The 26,162-nt window shown below is 56.7% G+C and overlaps 1 protein-coding gene across 3 annotated transcripts in view; it reads right to left on the bottom strand.

Moving 5' to 3' along the window:
* ZMIZ1 (zinc finger MIZ-type containing 1) overlaps positions 1 to 26,162 on the bottom strand; it is a 150,110-nt gene that overhangs the window by 9,671 nt on the left and 114,277 nt on the right. For 2 of the 3 annotated variants that reach the window (XM_065922707.1, XM_065922709.1), the window contains exons 6-19: positions 15,974 to 16,088; positions 14,715 to 14,932; positions 13,705 to 13,903; positions 12,469 to 12,759; positions 9,612 to 9,794; positions 8,594 to 8,671; positions 7,750 to 7,924; positions 7,122 to 7,263; positions 5,423 to 5,633; positions 4,182 to 4,287; positions 3,131 to 3,291; positions 1,650 to 1,717; positions 1,279 to 1,347; positions 548 to 792 (exon numbers count right to left, since the gene is read on the bottom strand). In XM_065922707.1, the coding sequence (XP_065778779.1) occupies positions 548 to 792; positions 1,279 to 1,347; positions 1,650 to 1,717; positions 3,131 to 3,291; positions 4,182 to 4,287; positions 5,423 to 5,633; positions 7,122 to 7,263; positions 7,750 to 7,924; positions 8,594 to 8,671; positions 9,612 to 9,794; positions 12,469 to 12,759; positions 13,705 to 13,903; positions 14,715 to 14,932; positions 15,974 to 16,088 (2,261 nt within the window). The remainder of the gene's footprint in view (positions 1 to 547; positions 793 to 1,278; positions 1,348 to 1,649; positions 1,718 to 3,130; positions 3,292 to 4,181; positions 4,288 to 5,422; positions 5,634 to 7,121; positions 7,264 to 7,749; positions 7,925 to 8,593; positions 8,672 to 9,611; positions 9,795 to 12,468; positions 12,760 to 13,704; positions 13,904 to 14,714; positions 14,933 to 15,973; positions 16,089 to 26,162) is intronic. The other variant, XM_065922708.1, reaches the window with a different exon arrangement.

Below are 26,162 nucleotides of genomic sequence, written 5' to 3'. Positions count from 1 at the left end.
GCGGCAGAGAGAGTGAGGGAGTGACGGTGACCTTGGTGGCTGAAGGCTGGTGCTCCAGGCCCCTAGACTCTATCTCTCAGAGGGTGGGAGAGTTACAGGGACAGGCACAATACATAGAACATCAAAAGGAAACACAGGAGGCCTGGGGAAGGGCCAGAATTCCAGGGGCAGGGTGGTGGTAGTGTCTCAAGCAAAGTGGGCTCAGAAGCCCCTGAGATCGGCAGCTGCTGGCCTGGGAGCTCCAGGAGTCAGGAGGGGAGGCTAAGCAGGGTGGGGTACGGGGATGCAGGAGGCTGGCTCACGGAGCAGCGTCTCATGCATGCCTCCCAACTGGGTACCAACCCACAAGGCTGGATGGAACCAAGCAGTAGGACGGAGAAGGAAGGATGGCACTGCACCCCAAGGCCAGCGGTGGGGTGTTGTTTTTAGGGGTGCAAGTTACCTCTGCCTCTTCATACCACACCTTCCCTGAACCTGAAACCACCACCCCAGGAATCCTGGGCCCCTGACGTGGCTTCTCCCTCCCTCCTCATCGGCCGTCACCCACCTTGGCTGCTGTAGTCGTTGGAGTTGGTGCTCCCAGGCGGAGGTGGGAGTGGATAGGGGGACGGGCCAGGGCCCAGGGCAGCGATCATCTCCATGACATTGGGCATGATCATCTGGCTGGGACTCATGGTCTTGAACCTCTTGGAGGGGATGCCATCAGGGTCATCTTTAATGTGAAGGTCCGATTTGATGGGCACTGGCCGCCAGCTGCATGTGGGGTCGATGGTGACCTCTTCAAACTCGGAGCTGGGGAAACAAGGGGCAGAGCTGGGGTCCTGGGTACCAGATTGTAGACACAAGAGCCTCCAGCTTGAATAGACACTGTGATGCTCTCATCCAGGCTCCCTCTGGATGAGGGAGCCCATCACACTCTGCCTACAACAGAGGTATCGGGGACTTTTACTTCTTTGGAGAGAAGGGGAGACTGAGGCTAGGAAAATCAAGTGGCTGTGCAACTGGCCCCAAAGCCTGCACTCATGGCATGGCCACCGCTGCAGGCACTGTCAGCTTCCTGCTCTGACAGCGTGGTCCTTTCTGGAAAGTTCATTTGCCCCCAGGTAGAGAAGCCCTTAAATTTGCAGAGAAGTGAGGGATGTGGGCAAATGGTCTGCTGGCCCAGAGCGGGAAAAATTGTCAGGGGCAACCATGTATATATACTCACCTCATACCAACAGGGCCCGCATTCCTGTTGCCCCCCCAACTCCCTTCTCCCGCGTGGAGAGGCCTACTTACTGTTGGATGGCATTCAGGATGCCCCACATGTACTGATCCACCTCCAGGCCCTCCAGCAGAGCGGTTTTACTGGAAAATGAGAGAGGTGGGGCTTGACTTTGGCTGCTGGACCCTAAGGGGTAGAGACACAGCCCACTCCTCCCCACTGTGCCCAAGAGACTCGGCCCCTGCCGCTGGTTACTACTGGGGCACCAACAGGAGAGGGCAGCCTTGCGACAGCTCGGTACAAGAGGACTATGCACTGCCCCTGTAATCTGAGCCCCTCTGCTATGCGTTTAGGGCAGGTGGGAGGCGGCCGGACCCCACAGAACAGGCCCCGAGCTCCTCCCACAGCCAGGCAACTGAGCTTATGCCAGGCAGGTGTCACTTACTTGCACACAGGACACCTCCAGGTCCCTCTCTCGCAGTTCAGCTGCAGGTATGACTCCAAGTCAAAGCACTGCAGAAGCCGGGAGACAAAGACAGTGAGCCCAGGGCCCTCAGAAATCACTTATATGCAACCGGAACTGCCTCCGGGATCCTCATGAAGATGTCCCACCAGGGAGGGAGACAGGTGATAGAGACCCGGGGGTGGGGGGCTGGACGGGGTGATAATCTTGCCTATTTCCTGCTGTGTATACAGCCTATGGGCCACGCTGAGTCCCTGCAACCCTATGCCCAGCCCTCCTCATACCAGCCCCGCGCACCAGATTACCCACGGCCTCCGAGGAGCCTTCCAGTTCCCCTGCGGCCGCCCATCACCAATCCTGCCCCTCTCACTGGCCGAGCCCACGCGTGGAGGACACGCCCCATCTGGTTCATCAGCATGTATGAGACAAATAAAGGAACCAGACGTCCCCTGCCCCCATTTTCCCAGGGAAGGAGCTTTTGATGGAGGGGGACCCACTGTGAAGCCCTTGGGGCCTGCCGTGAGAGGATGGGGGCTGAGGTGTGGCTGGCCTGGCCTCAGGGTAGCCCCCACCCAATGCATCTCACACACTAGGGCTGCCTGTGTTTAGCCACCCAAACTGTGACCAGGCACTCAGCCGGCCGCCACTTCCTGAGCGCGTGCTCAGGGCAAGGCCTCAAGATGAACCGGGCGGAGGTGCCCCTGCTCTCCGGTTCACACCAGCCATGGTGGCCGAAAAGGCAGTATTTCCAGCTGGCTTGTGACGTCTGCCAGGGCTGGGACTGTCTAAATCCAGTTCTGGAGCCCTCTGGGGCTCCAGAAGAGGTCTCTATAATTCTTTCTGGCTTCTTCTGAGAGAGGAAACAAAAAGAAGTGAGGGGATACCTCTCCCATCTGTAGACATCACGACAATTGTCATTATCTGTCATATCCAAAGAGTTCTGTGAGTTGGGCAAGGAAACTGTCCCCACGGCCCAGAGGAGGTACTGAGGCTTAGAGGGGAAGAATGAATTGCTATGATGGTGCATAACCAATGAAGCCTGAATTCCAAATCCCCAGCACTTTCATTTTGGGGGTGGGGGCTCCATCCTCTTATTTCTAACCTTGTTACTAGTCCATTCTCTGAATTGTTCATGTCTCTTAGTTCATCGGGAAGAAGCAGGTCCCACCAGTGAGGTTTACATCCATCCTAACTGCTCAATAAAACCTCATAAGACTTCCTCAAATCCAGAGAAGTTAAGTCCTGACACTTCAACAGCTCGTTGGCGATACACAAACCAGATGGACCCAGCTCTGGGTACACAGAGAAGTTGCTTGACGGATACATGATGGCAGGAATGAGTGAGTGAAATCAGCTGCTGATGGCCAGGCATCCTTCCAGGGTTGGAGACAGCCCTGCTGCCCTGAGCCTACCCCATCGCCATCCCAGCCAGACTCCAGGAGGCTCCTCCCAGGACTGCTCACCTGGACATGCTTGCAATCATGGCCTCGAGCAGGCAGTTGGATGCGCCGGAATGTGATGGGGCACTTCAGAGATACCTTGATGGCTGTCTGCTCCACGCCATCCTCCCCATTGAGGGTCGTGTTGCCCGATGAGGCCGCCACGCTGCTGAAATTCCGCTTGACTGTAAGGTGGAGGCAGAAGTGGATAAGCAGGACAAAAGTGTCCTGTACTTCCCCCACTCCCTCAAGTGACTGAAGCACACCCTGGTTCTCCACGACCCCTAACACTGGGAGGTCTCATAAATAGGTGCAGGGCACCCTGGCCTGTGCTAAAGCTAGACCTGGCATACTGGCTAGATCGCCCAGTACTCTGGAATGACACTCTTCAGGTGACAAGTGTGAAGTGCCCCTGGAGGTGGCCATGCCGTCAGCCCCCCAGTCTCTGCAGTTCATGCCCTGCCTTCAATAGGAAGGCAGGACTTTCTGCAAAACCTGCAGAAACAGTCTGGCACTTCACTGATTTTCTGGGTCAGTGGGAGAGCCCCACAGGCACTTTTGCGCTTAGCTCCCCAAGTGTGGAAATGGCCTGGCAGGATTCTAGGGCTCAGCATACAAAGAAGCACATTTGAAGGGGGTGTAGTAGCATACTTCGCACTTCCTGCATGGTGCCCCCTACCCCAAGTGTCTGCTCCTGGGACTCTGAGCCAAGGTCTTCCCTCTCAAGTTGGGCTTGGGCTGTTGAGGTGAGGAGCCCAGTCTGCAACTGACTTCTGTGCTTACCCCACAATGAAGAACCCTCTTCTCCAGTTCCTCCCATCCTTTCAGGTGATCACCTCCAGGGAGCCTGCCCAGACTACCTACACCATGGCATCTTGGTTTAATCTGCCTCACATCCTGTGATAACAGTACTGTGTACTCATCGGATTGTCCCCACAACCCCAGAGGAGGGGCACTGGAAGAGAAGGGGGAGGGCCTGGTGCCAAGGGACCCTCAGGGCCCAGTGGTGTCAGGGTCGAGGGACAGTGCATGCAGAGAGACTGGGGTCTGGTTCCAGTCCCGAGCCCCCACTCACTTTTCGTGATACAGTGCTCCGCGGGCAGGAGCCGCTTCTTGAGGAGGCCTTGCAGCACGGAGCGCACAGAGGGCCGGTGGACCAGCTGCAGCACAAAGAGGTGGGACTGCCAAGAAAAAGCGGAGACTCGGTCCCTGCCATGTGGCCCCCATGCCCACTCACCGTGCCCCAGAGGCTAAACACAGGAAAGGGCCCCACGTCCACAGTGATGACCTGCTAGGAGAGGGTCCCTGGGACCTGGGAGAGTCCTAAAGGACCAGGATGTGTCTTGGGACCTGTGAGCTGGGGACCCAGACAGGGGTCACTCCCCAGGGACAGTGGGTCTCCACCAAAGCTGACTCTGATGCTCAAATAGCACCCCCCTCCCCCGAAGGTGGTCACAGGCACAAGGCATCAGGATTGGAGCCAAACACTTCCTACCCTTGCACCCTGCTGCTCCCCATCATGCCTACTCCATCCTTCCTGCCACAGAATGTTGTCTTGTCTTCACTCCTCCAGGAAGCCTTCCAGAACTGCCCACCCCAACAAGCCCCCATAAGATCCTCACTCTGACAGCATTCCTAGTCCTGTGACTCCTATCTCTGGGTGGTCTTAAAGCCCCAACTCTCATGAGGGCCAGATCAGAGCTCTTTTTTCTCCTCCAGAGAGACCAGCAGGCGGTGGTGAGGGGAAGGTAAACTGCAAATTCCCAAGCAAGACCCAAGTGCCAAGCCCTGATCCTGGGGGGTAGGAGCATGGCTTAGATGTGGTCCCAGAGCAGTGAGTCACAGGTCAGGGGACACACACATACACACACACACACATACAGAGCTCTAAGCTAGCATTGCTGGATGATCAAGGGAGGGAGTTAACTCCAGACTTGGTGGAGTTGGGTCTAGGGGGAAAAGATGATTAGAATATAAACATTTCTTGCAAATGAGGCATGAATGGAGCCTAGCTTTGAGGGAGACACAGGACTTCCCCAGTGGAAGAAGGTGGTGGGCATGGGGGCAGGTGGTATCTAAGAGCTCCAAGAGGAAGTGGAGGGGAGGCTGTGGTGCAAGAGGGGAGAAGGCCAGGCCTTGGGCCAGAGCACAGTGGCCTGAATTTCGTCCCACAGTCCCGGGGGGGTGGGGCGTGAGGACAGCGGCACATTTCTGGGGCACTTCTAAAAGATCACTCCGGGAGCTGTTGGGAGGGGGACCCCAGGCCATGGCTGACCCCACGGGGCGCTGAGGCTCCCCCAGCTCCCACACACTCACGCAGCAGCAGGCGGTGACAGTGATCTGGATGGTGTTGCGGCCCGGCTGGCACACGTGTTTGAGGTGCAACGGCTTGTGGGACGTCTTGTTGTCCCCGCGCTCGATGGTGAGGGGTGTGGCGTTCACGCTGACCTGCACCGAGGCCGGCCAGTTGGTGTTCATCTGCCGGTCCTCGTGGTGGTAGCACTTGAACTGCAGCTCCAGGTCCGACCTGGAGGTGGAGCCGAGGCTCAGGGCAGCTCTGCCAGGGGGCTGCCCGGAGCCTCCAGGATGCCTGGCGGGGCCACACACCTCAACCTCATCACAGCCCCCATCAAGTGGCCCAGGACTCCGTCCTCAGCCATGAAGTCTCCCCTGACCACCTCCTCTCTCTCCCTGGACATTCCCACTGCCCAGGCCCCACCTATCAAAACCCATCCCAACAACCCCAGTTCCCCCAGGACTCCCACAACTCTGGCCACTGTCTCCCAGCCCCCTGAGACAGATGGACAGAAAGGACAGTCACTAACTCAACGAGACCAGCTGGAAGACTGATTATGTCCTAGGCTCCTGTGGAAGAAGCATCCCAGGCCAGGGCCATGTTTGGGCCAGTCACCCCATTCCCCTCCATGGTGGGCCCCAAGGACACGGCCCTGAAAGAATCCCCACAAACCCAGCAGGGACCACACATGCATGAAAGGTGAGCAGGGCCAGTGGGCAGGGCACAGAAGGTCTCGTGGGCAAGGGTACTCACAGGTAAGGAGGGGTGAGTGAGCAGGGCCCCTGCATGGGCATCTCTTCTGCCTGAGCGTCTGTGCTCCCACGCCCTTATGCTCCCCCTGGCTGTTTCAGGCCTGCTCTGAAGCCTGATCCCCCTGATCAAGGCGATGGGCCAGCTGTGTGTGCAGAGCTGTGTGTGCACAGGTGTGTGTGTGTGCAGGTAGGAGCTCAGCTCAGACACATCTCATGCCCTCAAGGTGCTCAGCGGGCAGCTGAGTCCTGGCCGAGAAGGGACCGAGGGTGGAGACACCGATGGGTTCTGGCGTCTAAGAGGTCTGAGCCCAACTCCCAGTTCTGCTTCTTGCTACCTGTGAGGACTCACCCAAGCTAACCACTTCTCTGGCCTCAGTTTCCTCACTGTCAATGGGGCAAGCAATGCCTGCTCATAAGATCAAACGAGATCAGGTATAAGAGGCTCAGAACACAGAGCCTGGGCTAGCAGGGGCCTCTAGACCCCACACTCCAGCACTGGATGTTTGAACAGCAGCCACGCCCAGTGACCAGCTGCTTGCTTGGTTCAGGAAGGACCCAGCCCTGCTCCTGCACCTCTCTATATTCCTGGCTCTGGCCACATGAGCCACAGTCTAGGGCCAGCTTAGAGTCCCTGCTGGATTATCTTCCTTCTCAGCCTTTAGGTCTCAGCTAGCCACCATTTCCACTGGGAATTTGTCCTTGAGTGCTCGCTCAGGACCGGGGTGAGTGACAGCTGATCCCACCCTTGGGCCACTACGCCAAGGCAGCTGTCTGTCTCCCAGGCACCTGCAGGTTTCCCATGACATCCCCAAGGCCTTGCGCACAGCAGGGCCCAGTCAGTGGTGCCAAACAGACGACGATGTCAAACAGATGCTGTTACCACCTCTCCCAGGCAAGACCAGGGCCCAGATGTCAGCCTCAGGGCCGCCTCCACCTGGCGTGGGCTGTGCCGCACCCTCACACTCACCTCCACATCAGCGTCTGGTGGACCGTGGGCCGCAGGTGAAAGACATGGTTGCTGACAGCCAGGTTGTGCTCCAGGCGGAAGGGCTCCAGCACCACGCCGTCCCGCACGGGGAACGTGAGCCGTAGCTCATCATTGTGGTTGGCTGCACAGGGGAGGAGCCGGTGAACCCTGGCCGCCGTGGCACACGACACGCACCCTTGGCTGCATGGCCCGCACGTGTGTGTGAACAGGGCCACAGCAGCTGGGCTGTGTGCCTAAGGGCACATCAGACAGCCCCTGGCATCTTCCGGTCCACTGGACCCCATCCTGAGCATCCCTGCATCCCACGTCCCATGTATCCTATTCCTGTCCCCACTTGCCATCTGCCCTGGAAGCCCTGAAGACTTCTCCCAGTCCTTTTCCACAGCTGAGCGCCACTTTGCCTCCCAGCCTCCCACTGCTCAGGCAGGGGGGAAGGAAGTCTGCTCTCACACCCCCCACTCTTTTCACACGCCCAACCCCACAGGCCAGCAGTCAGACTTCCAAGAGCCCTGACTCCTGGTGTACTCTGGGGGAAGGGGAGGCGGGGGCATGTGGAGGTGTCTGGACAGAGGGCGGAAGGGCGTGAAGGAGAGAGAGGGGCGCTCACCTGGGGGCGGCGGCAGAGCGCTCATATTTGGCTTGATGTCAGGCGGGAAGGGTGGCTTAACGTCTTGGCTGGGGGACAGGTATGGGGGGATGCTGCTTCCGGGGGTCATGGGGGGCGTGGGGTTCCCTGGAACAGGTGAGTGGGGGTAGTTTGCCACAGGAACTGGCCTGGGAGGCTGGAAGGAAAGAGAAACCACATATAGGTTATGGGTTCATAGAATAAGGAAGGAGGGGCCATGGCTCTGGACACAGACCCCACCCACCCTAGCCTCCGTGGGCTGCAGCCCTTGCTCCCCCAAGGGAAGAGACCCTCCCGGGAAACCCCTTCCTCCACTCTGGCCGCACTCAGGCCTCTGCCCCCATAGGAAGACAGGTGGGTCTGGGAAGGGCATTACCACCCTTCCCTTGGGTCACGACATCGAAAGACTGTAGGGTCCCCAGCCCATTTGACCAATGAGGACACGGGCTCAGGGCAATGGAGGACTTGCCTGATATAGTCTGGGGAGAAGAAGAAAGCTGGAAACAATTCCAGGTCTCCTGCTGCCCACAGCATGACTGTAGGCCATGTCCTTCATCCCCATCCCACCACACTGGGGTCCCCAGATGGAGTCAGGCATGAAGCATCTCCAGGAGCCCCTTCCCTTGGTCTCTTAGTCCCCACATTGCTTTTTTCCAGGGCTGGCCATTCCCATCCCACCCATCTGAACTGTGGATTCTCCAAGCATCTCTGTGGCTTGGAGCAGATGGCCCTACTAACGTCCAGAAAGACTGGGGCAGAAACAGTGAGGCCCGCTCTAACACAGTGCATGTGGGTTATAATTCCCAAGATGGAAACTGAAACATACCCTATTGACGTTCCCTTGGCTGTAGTTGCTGTAGCTGCTTCCAGAGAAGGTGTTATTTTGTCCATTAAACTGCTCGGGCTGGTAAAGCAAGATAAACAAAGCCGTGAATGGAAGGCAGAAAAGCTCCTAGAAACCCTCTCTCCCTCCCGAAATGAAAATCTTCCAGAAGGACAGGGGGTGGTGACGAGGCCCGCCCAGTGCTGGGGTGGGGGGCAGGGTGGGGGCAGAGCAGGTCACCGCCGTCTCCAGTGCTTTGCCTCTCTCTGCCCATTGCTACCAGTTTAGTGAGTTTATAGAAATACCAACACCTAATGTGTTGAAGTTGTGGTAAAAATAGTAAGCCCACGTAAGCCAAGTAGTGGGTGATCATGTACATTGGCATGATTCATGAGCAAATAGGTGTAAATTATTTCCAGAGTCTTCCTCGCTCCTGAGAATGTACTTTATAGTAATCCCAAAGAAGGAAAGAGTTACGTGCCTGAAAATATTATTGTACTATTTCAAAAGTGAAACCGCAGAAAAAACCCCACATGTCCAACAGAAAGGATAAAATGCCGTATGGTTCTCAGTAGGATGTTAGGCAGCCATTAAAAGTGACAACCACTGGGACTGTAGCAATAAGTAACACACTGTGTCAAGTGAAAGAAACAGGTTCAAAATTACAACCATAATAACAACCGTATAACATTGTTGGCGCCCATGTGCATAGAATATCAAACGTAAATATATTCGAGCGGGTGCTTTTTCTTAAAAAAATATATTTCCTTCATTGTTATTATCTTGCATGCACTATAAATAGTAAAAGGAGAAGGAAAACCATCATCTGAGCCCCGTGAGAACAGGAACCAAGAAAAGCCAGTCTGTCATTATGCACAGCTCAGAGCATACGCGGTCACGTCCAGAAATCTCCGCCGGCCCACTGGTGACCTCAGGGGGTGCCCAGGGCCAGGATGACACAGGCGGGGAAGGGAGCTGAGCTGGTGAGGAGGGAAGGGGCCCGTGGGGCAGCGGGACTCACCTTATAATACTGCCCCATGTTGACCGTGGGGGGCGGGTACTGCCCGGTGCTCGGCTGGCTGGGCATCCGCTGCCCGGGGTAGTTGGGAGAGGTGAGCGCCCGCGGGGGGTTGGGGGTAGGGTACTGGCCTGGCTGGGTGGGGAACTGGCTGTTTGGTCCGTATTGCTGGTTTCCATAGTTAGGCTGTGGTGGCAGAGGAAGGAGCAGGGAAGGTCATCAGTGTCTGGAAGCCAAGCTGCCCACCGATGCTGGGGCCGCCTCCTCTCCTCTCCTCTGCCCCTGATGACTGCCACCCACAAAACGTCCACCCCGCCTGCAAAGAGGAGCAGCTAAACCAGATGATGCCTGGGGCCCCTTCCTGCCCTGACAGGCAGGGACGTTACAGCTGGCCTCTCTTCTCAAGGGCCACCTCCCCTGGAAGCTGTCTTTCTGGAAGTCCTACGCCCCTGGGCACTTCCAGAGCCTCTTGTTCACACGATCAGGCGGGCACTTGATTCCGAAGCCCCCTTTGGATTTCTCCTGGTGCTTGGTTTCTGACAGACCACAGGAGGCACATCTGAAAAGCTGAGCCCCGAATCTGGGAGGCTCTATCCCCCTACCCCACACTGAGCAGAACACACTGATGTTAGTTTTGGGTCGTCCATGCAGAGGTCGGGAGAATCAGGCTGCTGAAGGGACAAGACAACCCCTCTCGGGGAAGGTAACCATCCCTGGGAGGGGCAGGATCACTGTCCTGGGAGAACCACTCCCCACCTTCCAGTTGCCTCATTTGTAAGATCAGGTGACCCTGGGGCACCCCACGTCATTACATCTTGCAGAGTGGGTGCTGCTTCCCTGTCTGTTGAAACCCCTTGTCTATTAGCTGTCTCTCTTGCCCTCTCGGCTCGGAGGTGCAGGAGATGGTTGTGTCCCAGGGTCTGGCAGAGAATAGGCCAGCAATGAATACTTGCTCAACACATGAAAGAAGCGCAGAGGGTAAGCGACGGAGGAGAACCAGGTTTGCATCAGCAGTGAAGAACTTGGTGCAGCTCATATTACTGCCACATAGCAGCTGTTCTGTGTTACGGTGGGATTCCTGTCACATCACTGCAGGACAGGAAGTGGAGGCTGGGGACTGTCCACCAGCATAGTCCTGTGCGGGACCAGGTGACTGACGCCAGCCCCCACCCCAGGGTTCCGACAACCTGAGAGGTTCTACGAGTGTGTATGTACTTAGAGCTTCCCAGAGAGGCTCAAGCTGTGCAGACTGTGGCCCCTGATGCCACAGCCCAGTGTCAGGCACTGGGTAGCTGGGTAGCATCAGCAGTTTACCGCAGATAAAGACAAAGGTAGTCAAGATAACTGAGAGCCTTTGGTGTGCCCTGCTGTGGCAGGCAAGAGCTGGGGAGCCAGCAACGCACAGGAGCAGGGCTGACACCAGGCTGATGCTGGCAATTCTGCTGCCTCTTCTGTGGTCACCTCCTTGGGTGCCAGCAGTCCCAAGGCTGGGCCTACAGATGCACTCCCAGCCCAGCCAGTGGGGATGCTGGGATTTTGAACACAGAGAGGGCTGAGAAGGCTCTGAACTCGTGTGGGGACTGTGCTTGGAGTGAGGTTTGGAGTGGGCCCCTCCCATCCTCAATGACAGCCAGGGCCTCAGGGGCTGCCATCCTTCTCTGGCTTCTCTTTGAGCTGGTGCCAACCTGGAGGAGGTCTGGGCTTGACCTTGTTTGACCCTGACCTCTTCTGTCTTGGACCCAGCAGGGCATCTCCGTCAGTGGCCAAGCCATCTTATAGCCCAAGGGTGAGGTGGATGCCGAGGGGAAGCACACAGACCTTTGAGGAACTCGAGGTCTTGGCTCTAACCCCACATTTAAGCTCAAGGAGAAGGCACAGTCCTGACAGGGGGTGGAGCCAAGCTGAGAAGAGGTGTGCAAGCAGACACTGGGAGATGCTCGAGATGGGCTCCATCCAGGTGAGGAGTCACGGTGGGCCTTCCGAGAAGCATCTCTGGGTCTTCCGCAGGTGAACTAAACCTTTACCTAGGTACCCACATAGGCCATTCACTGTCAACCTATTTTCTGAGGGCTCTCTGAAGGCCCTGTGACGCCCCCCCCAGAAAGTTCTTCTTCAGACCTCATGCTGAGTTCCAAACACCCCATCGTGCATCATTCCTTTGTGGCTTCCAACTTAGACCTCATCCTTCCGGCTGAAGTCCTGGCTCCTGGAGGACAGGAGGCGTGGGTTTGCCTCCCTTGGTTTTCCCCGATCCTGTGGATGAGCTGGTCGGGTAGCCTGATAGGCAGCCTTGCTCCTGGCAGGGCCCTAGGAACATGCTGCCTGCCTTCCAATCACTTCTCCGAGGTGCAGGGCCTTCAGATCGTCACAGGGCTTTGTCTCCTCTCTCACTCTTGGGTGAGATGCCCTCACGTGGGTGTGAGGAATGTGGACCCAAGGAGATCTTAGTGCCTTACCCTAGGTCGCCCAGCTACTGTCTGCACTAAGACAGCAGACAGTCCTAAGGGCAGTCACTGCTTGCTGAGTGCCTGCTCATGCCAGCCCCAGGGCCAGGAGCTCCAGGTACATCCCCTCATTTAAGACTTCCAGGAAGCCCCATGACGTGGGCTGGGTGGTCATGAAAGAAATAAACGGAGATTCCAGGAGAAGACGTGACTTGCTCAAAGTCTTCTCGATGGGACATGCCAGTGCTGACCTTAAACTCAGAAGCACCTGACTCCTAAGACGCTGCCTTTTGGTTCGGGTTCCCTGAGGGTCAATCCAGGCCCTTTTCAAGGTACTGCCCACAGCACCGTGTCTGCAAGTCCCAGGTCCTCCCCGCCACCCATCCTGCCCGCCGTCTGCCTGCTACCACACTTACCTCTCCAGGGTATGGCCTCTTTATGCTCTGAATGGGAAGGGACTGGGGCCGGGGGCCCGGGTACGTCTGCTGGGGCATCCGCTGCCCGTGTGTGCCAAAGGGGCTGATGCCGGGCGGCCGGGGCTGGTTCATGCCCATGGGAGGGCCGCTCATCCCCGAGGGCGTCATGCCAGCCGCCATGCTTGCGGGGTTCATGCTGCCCCCCATGGAGGCAGGCCCCCGAGGCCCGGGCTGGTTCATGAATTGGCTGTTATACGCCTGGGTGGGACCCATCTGGAAAGAGGAACAGACCTTCAACGGGAGAAGAAGAAAAAAAAAAAGAATAAAATGCCACATGCATTGAAAGTGCAGGGAAGGAAGGGTGGGGGAAGTGGGGGTTCAGGACTGGGAGTTGGGGCACTTTGCTGTGTGGCTGCAGCTGGTGACCTGACTCCAAAGGACCACCAGCCGCCTGGGCTCACAGCTGCCCTCTGCAGGCCGCACAGGAAAGATGCAGCCCGAGGAGTGTTAAGGGGTGGGGCGCAGTCACTCCAATGCACAGGCAGCATTTCCAGGGAGGCAGGCAGGGAACGGGAAAGGGGGTGCAGGGGTGGGGAAGGGCATGGGAGAATGGCGGTGGATGAGGATGGAGGCAAGAGCCCCTTTCCTGGAAGCCCTGGCCCCGCCCTTGTTTCTCAGCCAATAGATACACACCCTCTATCCATCAAGTCTGAGGTGGACTCAGCTCTGCCTGTCTCTGCCCACCTGCCCTGCTGTCCCCAAACTTAAATCCCCAACCTCCACACCCGTCCTGCATTTCTACAAGCGCTCCCCCTCTCCTCACATCCCATCCCATCCTTCTGAATGTCAGAGCTGGGACCTGGGCAAAATCCACAGATGAGACAACTAGCGGAGCCCTGGTCTTCAGAGGACACCAGGGGACAGAATGGCATCGAGGCTGCTTTAGACACAGCCTGCTCTTCAGTTAAGTGGGGGCCAGATTGCAATATGAAACATCTTTCCCCATACAGAGATATACAAGCAACATGGAAAACCAACACAAGCTCCCAAACACCCTCCACCACACTCATTCACACTGACACACCCACACCTCAACATATAACCCCTCCCTGTGCTTCTAGGAAAACCTAAATGCACCATGACACCATCCGCTCCTCCCCGCACACAGACGCGGACAGCACGACTCCGATCCCCGGGGCTGTCTGCTGAGTGGACCAGGACTAGTGTGGCCCTTACCGGTCCATACTGGTTTATATCCTTATTCTGTGTTTCTTGCAAGGCTGCCACTGTGGCCGTAGCTGTGGCCGTGGCCGTGGCTGCTGCCGCCGCCACTGCAGCTGCTGCAGCGGCAGCTGCTGGCTGAGTGAAGTCAGCGGGCGGCCTGGTGTGTGGAGGGACACCCATGCCTGCTGGGGCATTCGGACCCCCAGGGTAACTGTGAGGGAGAAAAGAAGGGTGAGTTAGATGTTGCCTTAGCCTAAAGATGAACCCATGACCAGCCTTGGGTGGGGAGAGAAAGGTCGGGCCGTTCCAGGCCCTCCTGCCCACAGCTCATGGAGCGAGGAGGTCCAGACTCAGAGCCCGGTGGAGACAGGGGCCTCCTGTGGGCGGTCAGTCCCTCGGGCCACTTGGGAGCCACCAAGTTGCTGTGTGCCTGGAGCCCCATCTGGGTCCTAGTGGGCGCTTGCTCCTAGACCCTAGGTCATGGCACTCTCGGCCACCCCAGTGAGCCCATCTCCTGGAGGAGGACACCGAGTCTTAGAGAACCTGAGCCACTGGCCCACGGCCCCAGCAGAAGATGGCAGGATGGGGATGCAGCTGTGTTTAGCCAGGAGGCCCCACTGCACTGACCCCTGGCAGGGCTGCGGTCAGCCCTGGGGATCTGGGAGGGGCGAGGCCACAGGGCAGTCCTGGACAGGAGGGATGGACAGCGAGGGGAGGAACGGGGCGCCTCTGCCCCACCCCACGTCCCCGGAGTGCCTTCCTGGGGTTCCTTTCCGTCTCCCTCCCTTACTCCTGAACCGTGGGCCTCCAGTCCCTGTGCTCTTCCGCCTCCACAAGCAGCACGGCAGAGCGGACCCTCCTGCACCCCAGCTCTCTCGGCGTCTCCCAACTTGGAAAGGTGTGACACAGAGCAGGGTCATTCGGGGGAATGAAAAGGTTGTCCTTCAACCCCACGGGCTGACGGCCCTCAGAACAACCCCCCCGGCTGCGCCGCATGTGACCTGCAGGCCGGCCCTGCTCACCTGGCCCCGAAGCCCCCGCTGCCGGGGTAGTTGGGCCGGCCGTACATGCTCTGCTGGATGTAGGGCTGAGTGGGGCCGGCCTTGGCCGAGAACTGCTGCTGCTGCCCAGCAAACTGTGGGGAGTTGAGGCCGGGGTTGCTGGTGGTCATGCCCGACGCCATGGGGTTGCCGCCTGGATTCATGGGGTTGTTGGCATTGGCCATAGGGTTCCCAAGGACCTGTGGGCAGAGAGAGTGGCTGTCACCCACGCGGGTACCCCAAGTGGTGCAGGGAGGGAAAAGGAGAAATGGCAGGGGGTGGGGGTGGGGTAAGCATCAAAACAGGGAGGACAACAGAGAAAGGGGAGGAGGAAAGGGGTGGGGGGGGCTTGTCAATTTCCTCGGCATGAACTGCTGGCACAGTATACACAGTATTAGAAGCGGGTAACCCAGCCCAGAAGCAGGCTTTGTAGATGAGAATGTCATCCCAGGGTGGAACAAGGTGAGGCTGGTCCTGCACCTGGCTGCAGGTGGGGAAGGCCTGGACTTCTCAGTCTTCCCGTCCTACCACGCAGCCTGGATGCCCAAGGGTCAGGCCACACAGAGGCCCGGCGCTGCTGCTCTGTGAGGGCCAAGGGAAGCCCAGCCCTCTAGCTCTGGAGGGTGGCGGGGTCCTGGCCAAGGGGCTCCCTGTGGCCCAAGACCGCAGGTAAAGTGCGCTGGTTCTCTCCAGGGTGGCAAGGGGCCCTGAGCCATTCACGTGGCCAGGAGGCGGGAAGGAAGGTGTGGAGGAAAGAGGAAGGAACAAGAGCGGGAGGCAGGGTAGACGAGGGATGTGGGGTGGAGTCTGTCACGAGGGATGTGGGGTTGAGTCTGCCACAAGTTTTAGGCTCAATCTTTCGCTGAAATCTATCCCAGGCCATCCAGGGTCAAAGACTCCAGGTGTTGGGGTCCTGAGCAATAACATCCAGGAAGTTCTCCTGTTAATCCAACCTAAGTAAACGTGAGCCAGAAAGAGCCCTTTGCTCTCTGTCAGGTGAAAGCCATTGCTCCAGCAAGGCCCTAGGGCTGTGCAGAGGGCCAGGTGCCATTCTCCTGGGGCGGGTGTGGGTCCATCCTGGGTAGAGGCATGTCCACAGCTGGGTGTGACCGGACAGCTGGTCTTTCCAGCAGGGGAAGAGCCTGGGAGAGCCAGCAGGGCTAGCATGGCAACGTGACCAGGATGGATGGTCTGGAAGGGCCTGGAAGGGGCTGTGGCTGGGAGGGACGACAGGCTCTTACCTGGCTCTGGGATGTGTTGGTCACTCCCCAAACCGTGGTGACCACGGAGAGGGAGCCGGGAGGCTGGTTGGTATTCTGCTGCCAAGGGACAGAGTCATAGGGGAATGACCCATCACTGCAGAGAGAGACAGAGGAGGGTCCTCAGGGGTGTTGCAGACACAGGCTCAGAGGGAGGCGTGCCCCATCACCCCACCATGCTCTGCGGCTCCGGGCCGTTCTGCGTTCTGGATCCCCTGAGCCAGGCACGGTGTCCTGCTGTGTGACAGTGACCAGCTCTCCCATCCTCACTGCGGAGGTGCCACCCCCACGGCTGGCTATCTCCCGTGAGACCAAGTCCACAGGTCACATTATGGAAGAAGAGGCCTGCAGCTCAGTCTAAGCTCTGCCTTCGACCACAAGCTGCTCTAAGAGGTTCTCCAGAAAGAGCTCTGGTTCCTTGGCACCAACTTCCCCTCAAAACTACCCATCCCTTCTCAGAAAGGGCTTCCCTGGTGGCTCAGGTGATTAAGAATCTGCCTACAACGCAGGAGACTCAGGTTTGATCCCTGGGTTGGGAAGATTCTCTGGAGGAGGAAATGGCAACCCACTCCAGTATTTTTGCCTGGAAAATCCCATGGACAGAGGAGCCTGGCGGGCTACAATCCATGGGGTCGCCAAGAGTTGGACACGACTGAGCAACTAACTTGCACCCCTCAGAAAAGGTCAGCAGGGCCCCAGTCTGAGTCTTGGCTCTTCCCTCCTCCTAAGCCCTCATGGTGAATTGACCGCCTTGCTCAGCTGACTTGGCCTTTGGAACGAGGGTCGTCAAGTTGCTTTTTCTTCCCAGATGACAGGTACTGGCCTCCCTGCTGTGCTTCCTCCCTTGTTCCCACCAAAACTCTCATGCACATCCCACCAAGCTAATCTCCCTCAGACACCTGAGACACAAAGACCTTCAGTGGCTTCCAGTGTTCACAAAGTCCCAACTCACACTGCAGAACAGTTTACCCCACTGACTAATTCCACCCTACCCTGCTTACCACCTTGGCACTCACTTCTCCAGGAGCCGACCCCCACCCCAGCCATTCCCCCACCTCCCCAGTCTCCTCTCTAGTCCCAGCAGTACCCACCTTGTTTGATGACATCTCCCCAGAAGCCCCCAGTCATCAGACGCAAGGCCCCATGCCCGGCCCTTCACATCAAAAGTGCTCAATAATAGCTTTCTGCTAGTTGCCATGGCACAGATGGAGAGTGAGGTCCAGCAGACCCCAGGGAGGGAACCAGGGCACAAACTCGAGAAGGAGCCGGCAAGGTAATAGCATACAGGACCCGCTAGGATCCCATTCCCCCAGAGTGCCGGGCTGGGGCAGCCTGTCCCCTGGAGCCCGCCCTACGCTGACTTTTCTAGCACCTCTCACGGAGAGAAAACCCCAGAAGCGGCCCCAGAAAGAGAAGCAGCGCTGAGCACCCACGTCTGTGCTACCACCTCTGCCCACGGCATTCCGACCGGGCTGAGGTCGGCAAGGCGGCGGGGGCAGGAGGGGGAAGGGGGCTCTGGAGGAGCGTGGCTTGCTAGGAAAGCATCTCACGCCTCTGTCTGACTTGCACCTTCATCACAGGAAGTCAGCAGAAGACCAACATGCTCACTCATGCCTGGAGACACCTGAACCCCAGCAAAGCAGCCAGCTTAGGCCCTGGAGGTCAGACTTCCAGGAAAAGGGGCCCTAAGTTTGAGGGAGTGGGGGTCTGAGCCTTGTGTACTGCTCCTCGCCGGGCAGGGCCCTCGGTCACGTTGGTCAAGTCAGGTCAGGCTGAAGGGAGGATGGTGTCACTGACTGCCCATGCTTGACTTCCCTTGCCCGGACACCCTCTTTGCCTGGCCAGCCCCGGCTTCCTTCCTGTCTCTGCTCAGAAGTCACCTCACTGGAGCTGCTGCCCTGAGCTCTTGGCGAGATCAACTCCACCCCTGTTCCCTTTTCCTCTCACTCTCACCTGTTTCTTTTGGTACCCTGGGTACAAGTCCTGCCCCTCCCTGGCTTGGGGCCCCAGTGCGAACTTCCGAGCCTGTCTGGACTCAGTCTCCTCATCTGTTAAATGGGCGTAAGAACAACACCTACCCCCACTCCCATTCTATTCGGTCTTCAAACTGCAGGTCATGACACATGAAGTGTGTTGTGACATTGAACCAGCCGGAGGGGGAAAACGGAGGGAATAAAATAGAAAGCTATCAAGTGTGAGCACAGACTAAGGAGGAGCATCACCTCTGAATTGATTTCCTGATGTTATACATGAGCACACACGCGCCCTGGATCATGGGGTAAATCTGCACATTTCTGAGAGTCTCAGGTGTGCGCGCTAAGTTGCTTCAGTTGCGTTTGACTTTTTGCGACCCTATGGGCCATAGCCCTCCAGGCTCCTCTGTCCATGGGATTCTCTAGACAAGATTACTATTGTGGGTTGCCATGCCCTCCTCCAAGGAATCTTTCTGACCCAGGGATTGAACTCAGCCGCTTATGTCTCCTGCGTTAGTAAGTGGGTTCTTTACCACTAGCACCACCTGGGAAGCCCGCTGGTCTCAGGCAGGTTAAGTCTGAACACAGGCCTCTGTGGCCTAAGTCTGATGATGTGGCTCTAGGAGGAGACTGCAAACAAAAAGTCTTTCTTAACTGGAAAGTGACACTGAGTGACTTCAGCATTACTCATGCTTTCTGGGAGGAAAACTGTGGGCCTAGAACTGGGGGGTGAGGAGCCCTCCTCGGGGAACCAGTCCCTCTGCAGCCCAGATGTGATGTGGGTCAGCGGAAACGAGTGAGGCCCAGAGGCACAGGTCAAAGGTGACCGACAGCTCACACTCTCTACACCTGGGGGTGTTGCCGGGGGGCCTGGGAGCCCGGAGAGCCTGGGCAGGATGGAGAAGAACAGGAAAACAAGCAGAGCCTGCTCCTCGGCACAACTGGGCTGGAAGCAGCCCTGCCCTCCCAGGAGGTTGCTGGGGACCCCAGGGTAGCCCCTAGTCCCAGGGCTGCCACTCCAGTCTCACAGGGAGGCCGCGCAGGCTACGGTTTTATACAACAAAGAGGAGACCCCTGGACACGCTCCCTCCTGTGGGGCCCTTGCCCTATGTGTGCCTGGACTAAACTAAACTGAGCAGAGCCCAGGCCGAAGTCTGTCCTCTCCCCCCAGAATTCCTGCCCCACAAACTCCCACCAGCCCTCTAGGCTGAATCTGCTTGTGGCCGAGGTTCTTACCCAGCAGACTCAGGAAGCAGGGCCCCTGGGAGCTCCCCACGAGCCACCAGCTGCTGCCTCATCACCTCAGGCGGGGAGGCCCCGGCTCACCGGGATACAGGCGTGTGAGCAAGCTCCCAACTGCCCTGTAGCTTGTGGGTGGGCCTTGTGGGCGGAAACCAGCTCCTTCCTGTTTTGTCCCCTCCACCCCAGGCTTAGTGAGAAGCAAACTTAACCCAGGTTCCCAAACTGGGCATCCCGCCGTCTGGCTGGAAGGTTCACCCCAGAGCCCAGATGCAGACTCGGTGTGTGTGTGTGCGGGGCGGGGGGGGCGGGCGGGCATGTATGTGCGTGTGCACACGAGGGGCCCCGCTGGCATGATGCGGTGCATGCGTGGAGGAGGAGGCAGGCACCGGCATGTAGGGGTGGTCTCGGGGACTTGCTCGCCCCCACTCGCACCTGCTGCAGAAGCAGAAGTGGCAGGCGCACCGACACGGCTGTGACTCATCTCCTGGGGAGACGGCGCCCGCTGGCGCGGGGGAGCCGCTCGCCCCCACAGGCCCATGGTGGCAGTCAGCCCTGCCGACGCCTCTGCCCAGACTCAGACACTGCTGTCGGGGGAGGGGAGGAGGCCCGCTTGGCTCCCGGGGGCCCCAGCATCAAGGACAAGCCAGGCTCCTGGGTCCAACCAGGGTGGGAGGGGCTCAGGGTAATGAAGAGGAGGTCAAGGGGCCTGGGGGTGCCCTGAGGCTGTGTCCCTCCTTGGCAAGTACTGTTTCACCAGCATATGTGCTCAGCCCGTGGGGCAGAGGTCCCCGGCATTTCAGGGCCGCCCACAGGAGCCACTGCTCTCCTGCTGTCCACAGCTGGGCTCAGTTCAGAGGGAGGCCCCCCGGGATCTAAGAACCCACTCTGAGTAGTCCTGCCCAGCTCTGCACACCTCCAGTCCAGCATGGCCTGGTCTCAGGCCACAAGCCACAGTCCTATCCAGCCAAACCTGTACCACCTGCAGAGGCACCAATGCCAGAACCACTAGCAACCTCAGCAATGTTCTACCTGCCGAGCAACTCCCAACCCAGGGCAGCCACTCCCTTACCTCTGGGCCTCCAGATGTAGGCCTGGGATGCTCCATCCTTACCTTGAAACATGTCACTCATCTTTAGGCTCTTCCTCCAAAGGCCGCCTCTAGCAGGAAGCCCTCACCACGTCCACTGACCTGAGCTCCACGTGCTCCTCATATGCTGGGAGCCCGAGTACTCCCCTGCCCTCTTCCTTCTGCCCCAGGAGCCCTGAGTTCTCCGGCCACCTGTGCCTGGCATGGTGTCTTCACACACCTGCATGGCTCAGGAAGCCTCTACTAACCCAAGTGCCAAAGAGAAAGACTACCCCTCTGTGCCAGCCCCCAGAGCAATGTCTGAGTGAATGGATGCATTCACTCATTCAGCCTGAGTGCTGACCACCTGCAGGGCTCTTGTGGCTCCACGGGCACTCAGGAAGGGAGAAGCCCTACCCTCCAGAGAGGGGGACAGAGGAAAGCTAATGAAGTGGCGACATTCTCACGATGCCTCCGTGTCCACTGCGGCCACCCCTCACCACACCCAGGGACAAGGATAGCCCCTCTCTCAGGGGCAGTCATGAGGATTTAGTGAGCTCACATGGGTAAGGCAAAGCCCAGCTCACCTCCCGCACCCTGAAACTACTGGCTGCTAATATCATTATTATGATTCACTGAGAGGCTTTTACATGCAAGGAACTGTGTGAAGTAACTTTCACCCAAGAAGTCATGTGATCCCTTGAAGTGGGCTCAACAGGTGCCTCTCATAGGATCTGAGGCTCACAGTATCACAGGGCTAACTGAGGACAAGGTTGACAGTGGGTCTGGCCAATGCTAAAGGAAATTAACCCTGAATATTCATTGGAAAGACTGATGCTGGAGCTGAAGCCTCAATACTTTCGCCACCTGATGCAAAGAACTGATTCATTGGAAAAGACCCTGATGCCGGGAAAGATTGAAGGCAGGAGGAGAAGGGGACAACAGAGGATGAGATGGTTGGATGGCATCACTAGCTCAATGGACATGAAATTGAGCAAAGTCCGGGAGATGGTGAAGGACAGGGAAGTCTGGCGTGCTGCAGTCCATCGGGTGGCAAAGAGTCAGATACGACTTAACACGTGAACAACAGGGAGCTTAGGGTCAGGTAAGGTGGCACCTCCCTTTACAAAGATGGCAATGACGCAAGCAAGCACACATTACAAAGGCAATCCAGAAGTCCATGAGCGCTCCAAGAAGGGGTAGTGCTTCCCAAAAATTCTTGGGGAAGCTGTCTTTCAGAAGCCATCCAGTGAGGGCACAGAGGGGACATGAAGTTATGCTTCAAAGACTGGCTGCAGACGAAACCCAAACAGTGTCCCAGGAAAAAACACTTTAATACATCACATCACTAGCTTTGTCCTGGACTGAGTGTATTGGCAAATATTCAAGGGCTCTGACTAAACTTTTTTTAGCTAATGTTCAAATGGCAGAGGGAGGCCTCTCAGTCCAGTGGTTAACTATCTAGGCTCTGAACTTAAGATTCTTTGAGGTCAAACCTTGACTATGGTTGGCCACTGATGATTCCTATGACCTGAGAAATGTTACTTAAGTCAGCCTCAATGTTCTCATCTGTAAAGTGGGACTAATACTCTTCTAGGATGAAACATACAAATGAAACATACAAATTTGTATGAAACATACAAATACAAAGTCCAGTGCCTCGCAATCAGTCTCTGCTCAGCTGTACCTATACCTTTCTCTCCATTTCTCCAGCTCAAATGGGATGAAAGTACTCATGTTTATTTGATGATCCAAAGACGGCGCTTAGAAGTTTTGCAAATAGGCTATCAATGGGAGGGGGTGTTATTATCATTCCTGCCTTTTGAACTTGTGTTCCAAGACTCTGAGGCTTTCCTCAGTGTCCCTCTGTCTGCTTTCTCTATCTAGCAAACTCCTATCTATACTTTGAAGCCCAGCCTGGATGTTCCCTTCTGTGACTCTCCAGTGCAGAACACCAAGGGCATTTTCCTCTGTTCCTTCAGTACTTTTTTTTCATATATTTTATGAAGAGCTCTTCACACTGCAGCTACAGACAGTTTATCTGTCTGTTTGCCAGCCCCATGGGCACTGACCGATGTTTACTAAATTTGAGAAAATGAGTAAAGAGGGACCTATGACTGTCAGTTCTTGGGCACCTCCTGTGAAAGTATCTACACAGACATTCATGGAGGGAAGAAAAAGGGAGGGCTGAGTTATTTCTTCCCTTGCACTTCTAACAGCCACTTTATTTGGGGGAAATAACAAATTCCTATTAAGGGTATTGTCAGACCCTAATTAATTTCCCTGATCTGGCTATATTGGTCTCGTCTCTGCGCAAGGCTGTAGCGTTACCACTAATGAAACACCAAGCCAGTGAGGAGCTGAAGCTCCCACCCTCTTTAATTTAGGGGGACCATTAACAGCGCTCTCTATCATCACAATTACTGGGGACCGCTTCCTTCCCTCCCTGCGGTGAAACTCGGAGAGGAACTTGTGCAGCTAACTGCATATTAGAGGGTTTTAAATTTTTTCCAGAGGAAGGAGGAAAGGAAAAGATCCTTGCATCTTGGCAATCTGGAACTGATGGAGCAGGATTTATAGATTCTCCAACCTCCCTTTCATTGCTTCTTTTTTCCTGGGGGTAAGAGGGGGATCTATAACAAACTGAGCTTTTGGTGCGGTTGTGCAAAAAAAAAAAAAAAAGGCTAAAAATGAAAGCGGTGAAGGCGGTGTGATGGTACCAAGGAAAGACAAGCACCAGGGGTCAGCTTTACTTGATCCCCTCTTTGTTAGCTGGTTGTGAAAGAGGGTATTTGGGTCTGGTGGCACCTGGCTGAGGGTTCAGAGAACAATGACTAGTCCATGGAGTGACCTGTGCCTGGGCAAGGTGACAAGTGTGTTGTTAAGTCCTGTGCTGCGGTTGTTCCATTTTTACACATGAGGAAACTGAGGCAGAGAAAGAGGTTACAGAACAGTCCAAAGTGACCCACCTAGGAGACAGCAGAGCTGAAACTAGATGCCCAGCAGCTTGGCTCCTGGGCGTGTACCCCACCTGCTGCACAGACAGCAGCCCTGGGCCCGCCCAGGACCCAAGGGGAGCCCCAAGGCCCCTCCCAGGAGACTCCCCACCGGGAGCTGCAAACCCCTCTCCTGGAAGAGGCAGGGTGGCACCCCTTGGTCTTGGAGGCTTCCCCAGCTCTGGTGGACTTTGATTGTAATCAAATAAGAGTGTAAACAAGATTTGTTAGGCTTTCAATTACCTTCGTGGCACTGATTTGCATAAGGACAATGTGGTAATCACAATGGCTTTTTGAGTTACTCATTAAAAATATGAGAGAAGGCAGAAATCTTTGTAGGTGTCAAGTCTGGGTTGCCCTGGACTGACCTTTCCCGGGTCCCTTCTCTGTAGCGCTCTGTGGGCATCTGGAAAGTGGAAGGACGGCCCGTTGACAGCTCAGTGGTCAGGACCAGACAGGGACGAACCCACAGTGCTTCACAGACCACTGAGCTTGAGCCAGACATGTGGGTGCCCAGGGTTCCTCCCAACTGCCGACATGCTCAGAAGCTGGTTCCAGAGGTCAGAGGCATAGGCTCCAACTCACAGAGTGATGGTGCAGTGCTGACCTCCATAGCCTGTAATGGATGTGACCGTGATGCCTGAACTGCAGAAATACAACAATCACAGCCTCCTCACCCAATAGCCCGGGACTTCGGGCATCTTGGCTCCCTCACCCTTTCCTGTTTACTTGTCCTCAGACAATTCAGACAAGGACTCCTGCGTCTTCGAACAGCCACACACCTCCAAGTACTGAATCATGAACACACAGGGTCCCTAAGCTCATCCCCCACCCAAGGTTTCCTTAATGAAAGGCAGAGAGGGCTTCCTCCCTCTAAGTCACCCAACACAGCTGTGGAGGAGGGCAGGCATAGAGTTTCCTCCTGTGACAGTACCTGACTTTCTCTTCCACTTCCTTCCCTTCTCATTTGGGAAATTACAGGAGGGACTCAGAAGGTGAGGCACCCCAGTGGGGTTTCTCTAAAAATGAGACTCTCTCCACCTGGAGGAAATTCACGAAGTTAAGGGCAGAGAGCAGCCGCTCTCCAATCACAGGCCACAAAGTGCCCTCAACAGTTCTGGCCTGAACGGACGTGGCTTGGGCCTTGTTCAACAGATGACACTTCTTTCTGGTCTCACCTGCCCCACTATAAACTGGGACATGGGGTGAGGTGTGGATCAGGATCGGGTTAATGACTAGAAACCATGTCACTGGTCTTGAATGGCCAGCGGGGAGGAGGGTGAAGGGCAGAGCGCTGTGTGTGGTTCACTGCCCTGCCCCTTCCTGGCTGTGTGTTCTTGGGGAAGTCACTGTCCCACTCTGGGGTTTCCCTCCCAGTTCTGCCCCTGGAGCGAAGGATATTGTCCAGAACGCCCATCGTCTTGCTGTGCTGCTATTCATCAACACTTAACAAGTCTACCCGCAGGCAGAGTTCTCCCTTCTCTCAGAGGCCACTGCTTTGCCCTGTCTAGCACCCATGGGCAGGCACGGGAAGCTGAAGCGGGGGTGGCAGCACAGCGCTGGGTGCCAGACAGCGGCTCTTCAGTCACAGTTTTTCTTTAAAAAGCCAGTTCGAACTCTGGAATGCCATCCAAGTCCTTCAAGGTCAAGGTCCACCTCCTCTGGGCAGCCTCTTGACTGTCTCAGCCTGGCCACCTTCCTCCTAGAGAACCCCAAAGTTAACCTGTCTATCACCAAACCCTAGCTTTGCCTTGATCTGTCAGCTCCCAGTTTTGCCTCACCGAGTCTTTCTTCTCCAACCAGCGAGAATCAGCTCCTGAAGCAGAGCTCCCCTTCATCTGTTTAACCCCCAAACCAGGCAGTCTCATGCTTTCAGCTCAACTCAGCAAAGACCTGGCCAAGGGCTGGCTGTGGTCATGGCCAGGCAGGTCTGTGGCAGGTCTCCAGAGGAGCTGGCCTGCCATCGGCAGCAGCAGCTTTACTGAAATGGCTCAGAGGAGGGGTGGCTGAGAAGGACGTGAGATGTGGGATGATGAGAGGCAGGATGATTCTGGCAGGACAGAGTTAAGGAGCGAAAAGGTAACAAGGGTAAATGCAAAGTGTGTGGCTTGGATTGCACGCCTGTGCTCAGTGGCTGGCAGCATTCAGCCGGAGAAGACCTGTGGCTTCTAGCCCAGCCGGGGTCAGGTGGGGGAAGGTAGACGAAGGAGGGTTTGGCCTCAAGAGCGGTGGTTCTCAACCACAGGTGCTATCTCTGTCCTCTAGATGTGTGAGAGTCCTTTAGCAATGCCTGGGGGGTCACTAAGGAACTATAGGAACTAAGTGGGCAGGAACCAAGACATGCCCCACAAAGTCCTGCACCATAAGAAACTACCCTGGCCCAAAAGGCCAATAGTTTCCCACCCCCAGAAACACCCATAGAAGGGGGCTGCTCTAAGCGTCTGAGCTGTCAGACTGAGGGTGCGATGAGGCAGTGACTCTGAGAAGGGGTTGGGGGCTAGGTGGTGAAAAGCGCTTCAGAGTGAGGCAGGGAACCAACCCCCATCCTGCCGGAGCAGGTGCTGGACCCGAGGAGCTCTAAGCGCCCCTTCTGGTTCCAAGAATCAATTGACTCTAATTCGATTTATGAGCATGGCCAGTACCCCACTTCCCGGCAGCGCCTTGATGGTGTGACCCAGGTCTCCTGCAGTGCGCTCTGGGCTGCAGGTGCCACGGTCAGGCTGCGTAATGAGTGTCGAGCGCCGACTGCAAATGCCCCTCCCTATGGTCAGCAGGACTCTCGCTGGGAGAGCAGACAGCACAGCAGGCCCTGCTGTTCCAGGGTCAGCCTGCAGAGCGCTCCGAGAGAAGAGCCCTGCTCAGCGAGGGACCTGCGAGATAATTAACTAGGACAC

Source organism: Muntiacus reevesi, chromosome 2 (genome assembly GCF_963930625.1).
Source record: "Muntiacus reevesi chromosome 2, mMunRee1.1, whole genome shotgun sequence".
NCBI lineage: Eukaryota > Metazoa > Chordata > Mammalia > Artiodactyla > Cervidae > Muntiacus > Muntiacus reevesi.
The sequence above is the reverse complement of the archived record's forward strand: the minus strand, read 5'-3'. Positions and strand labels throughout refer to the sequence as shown.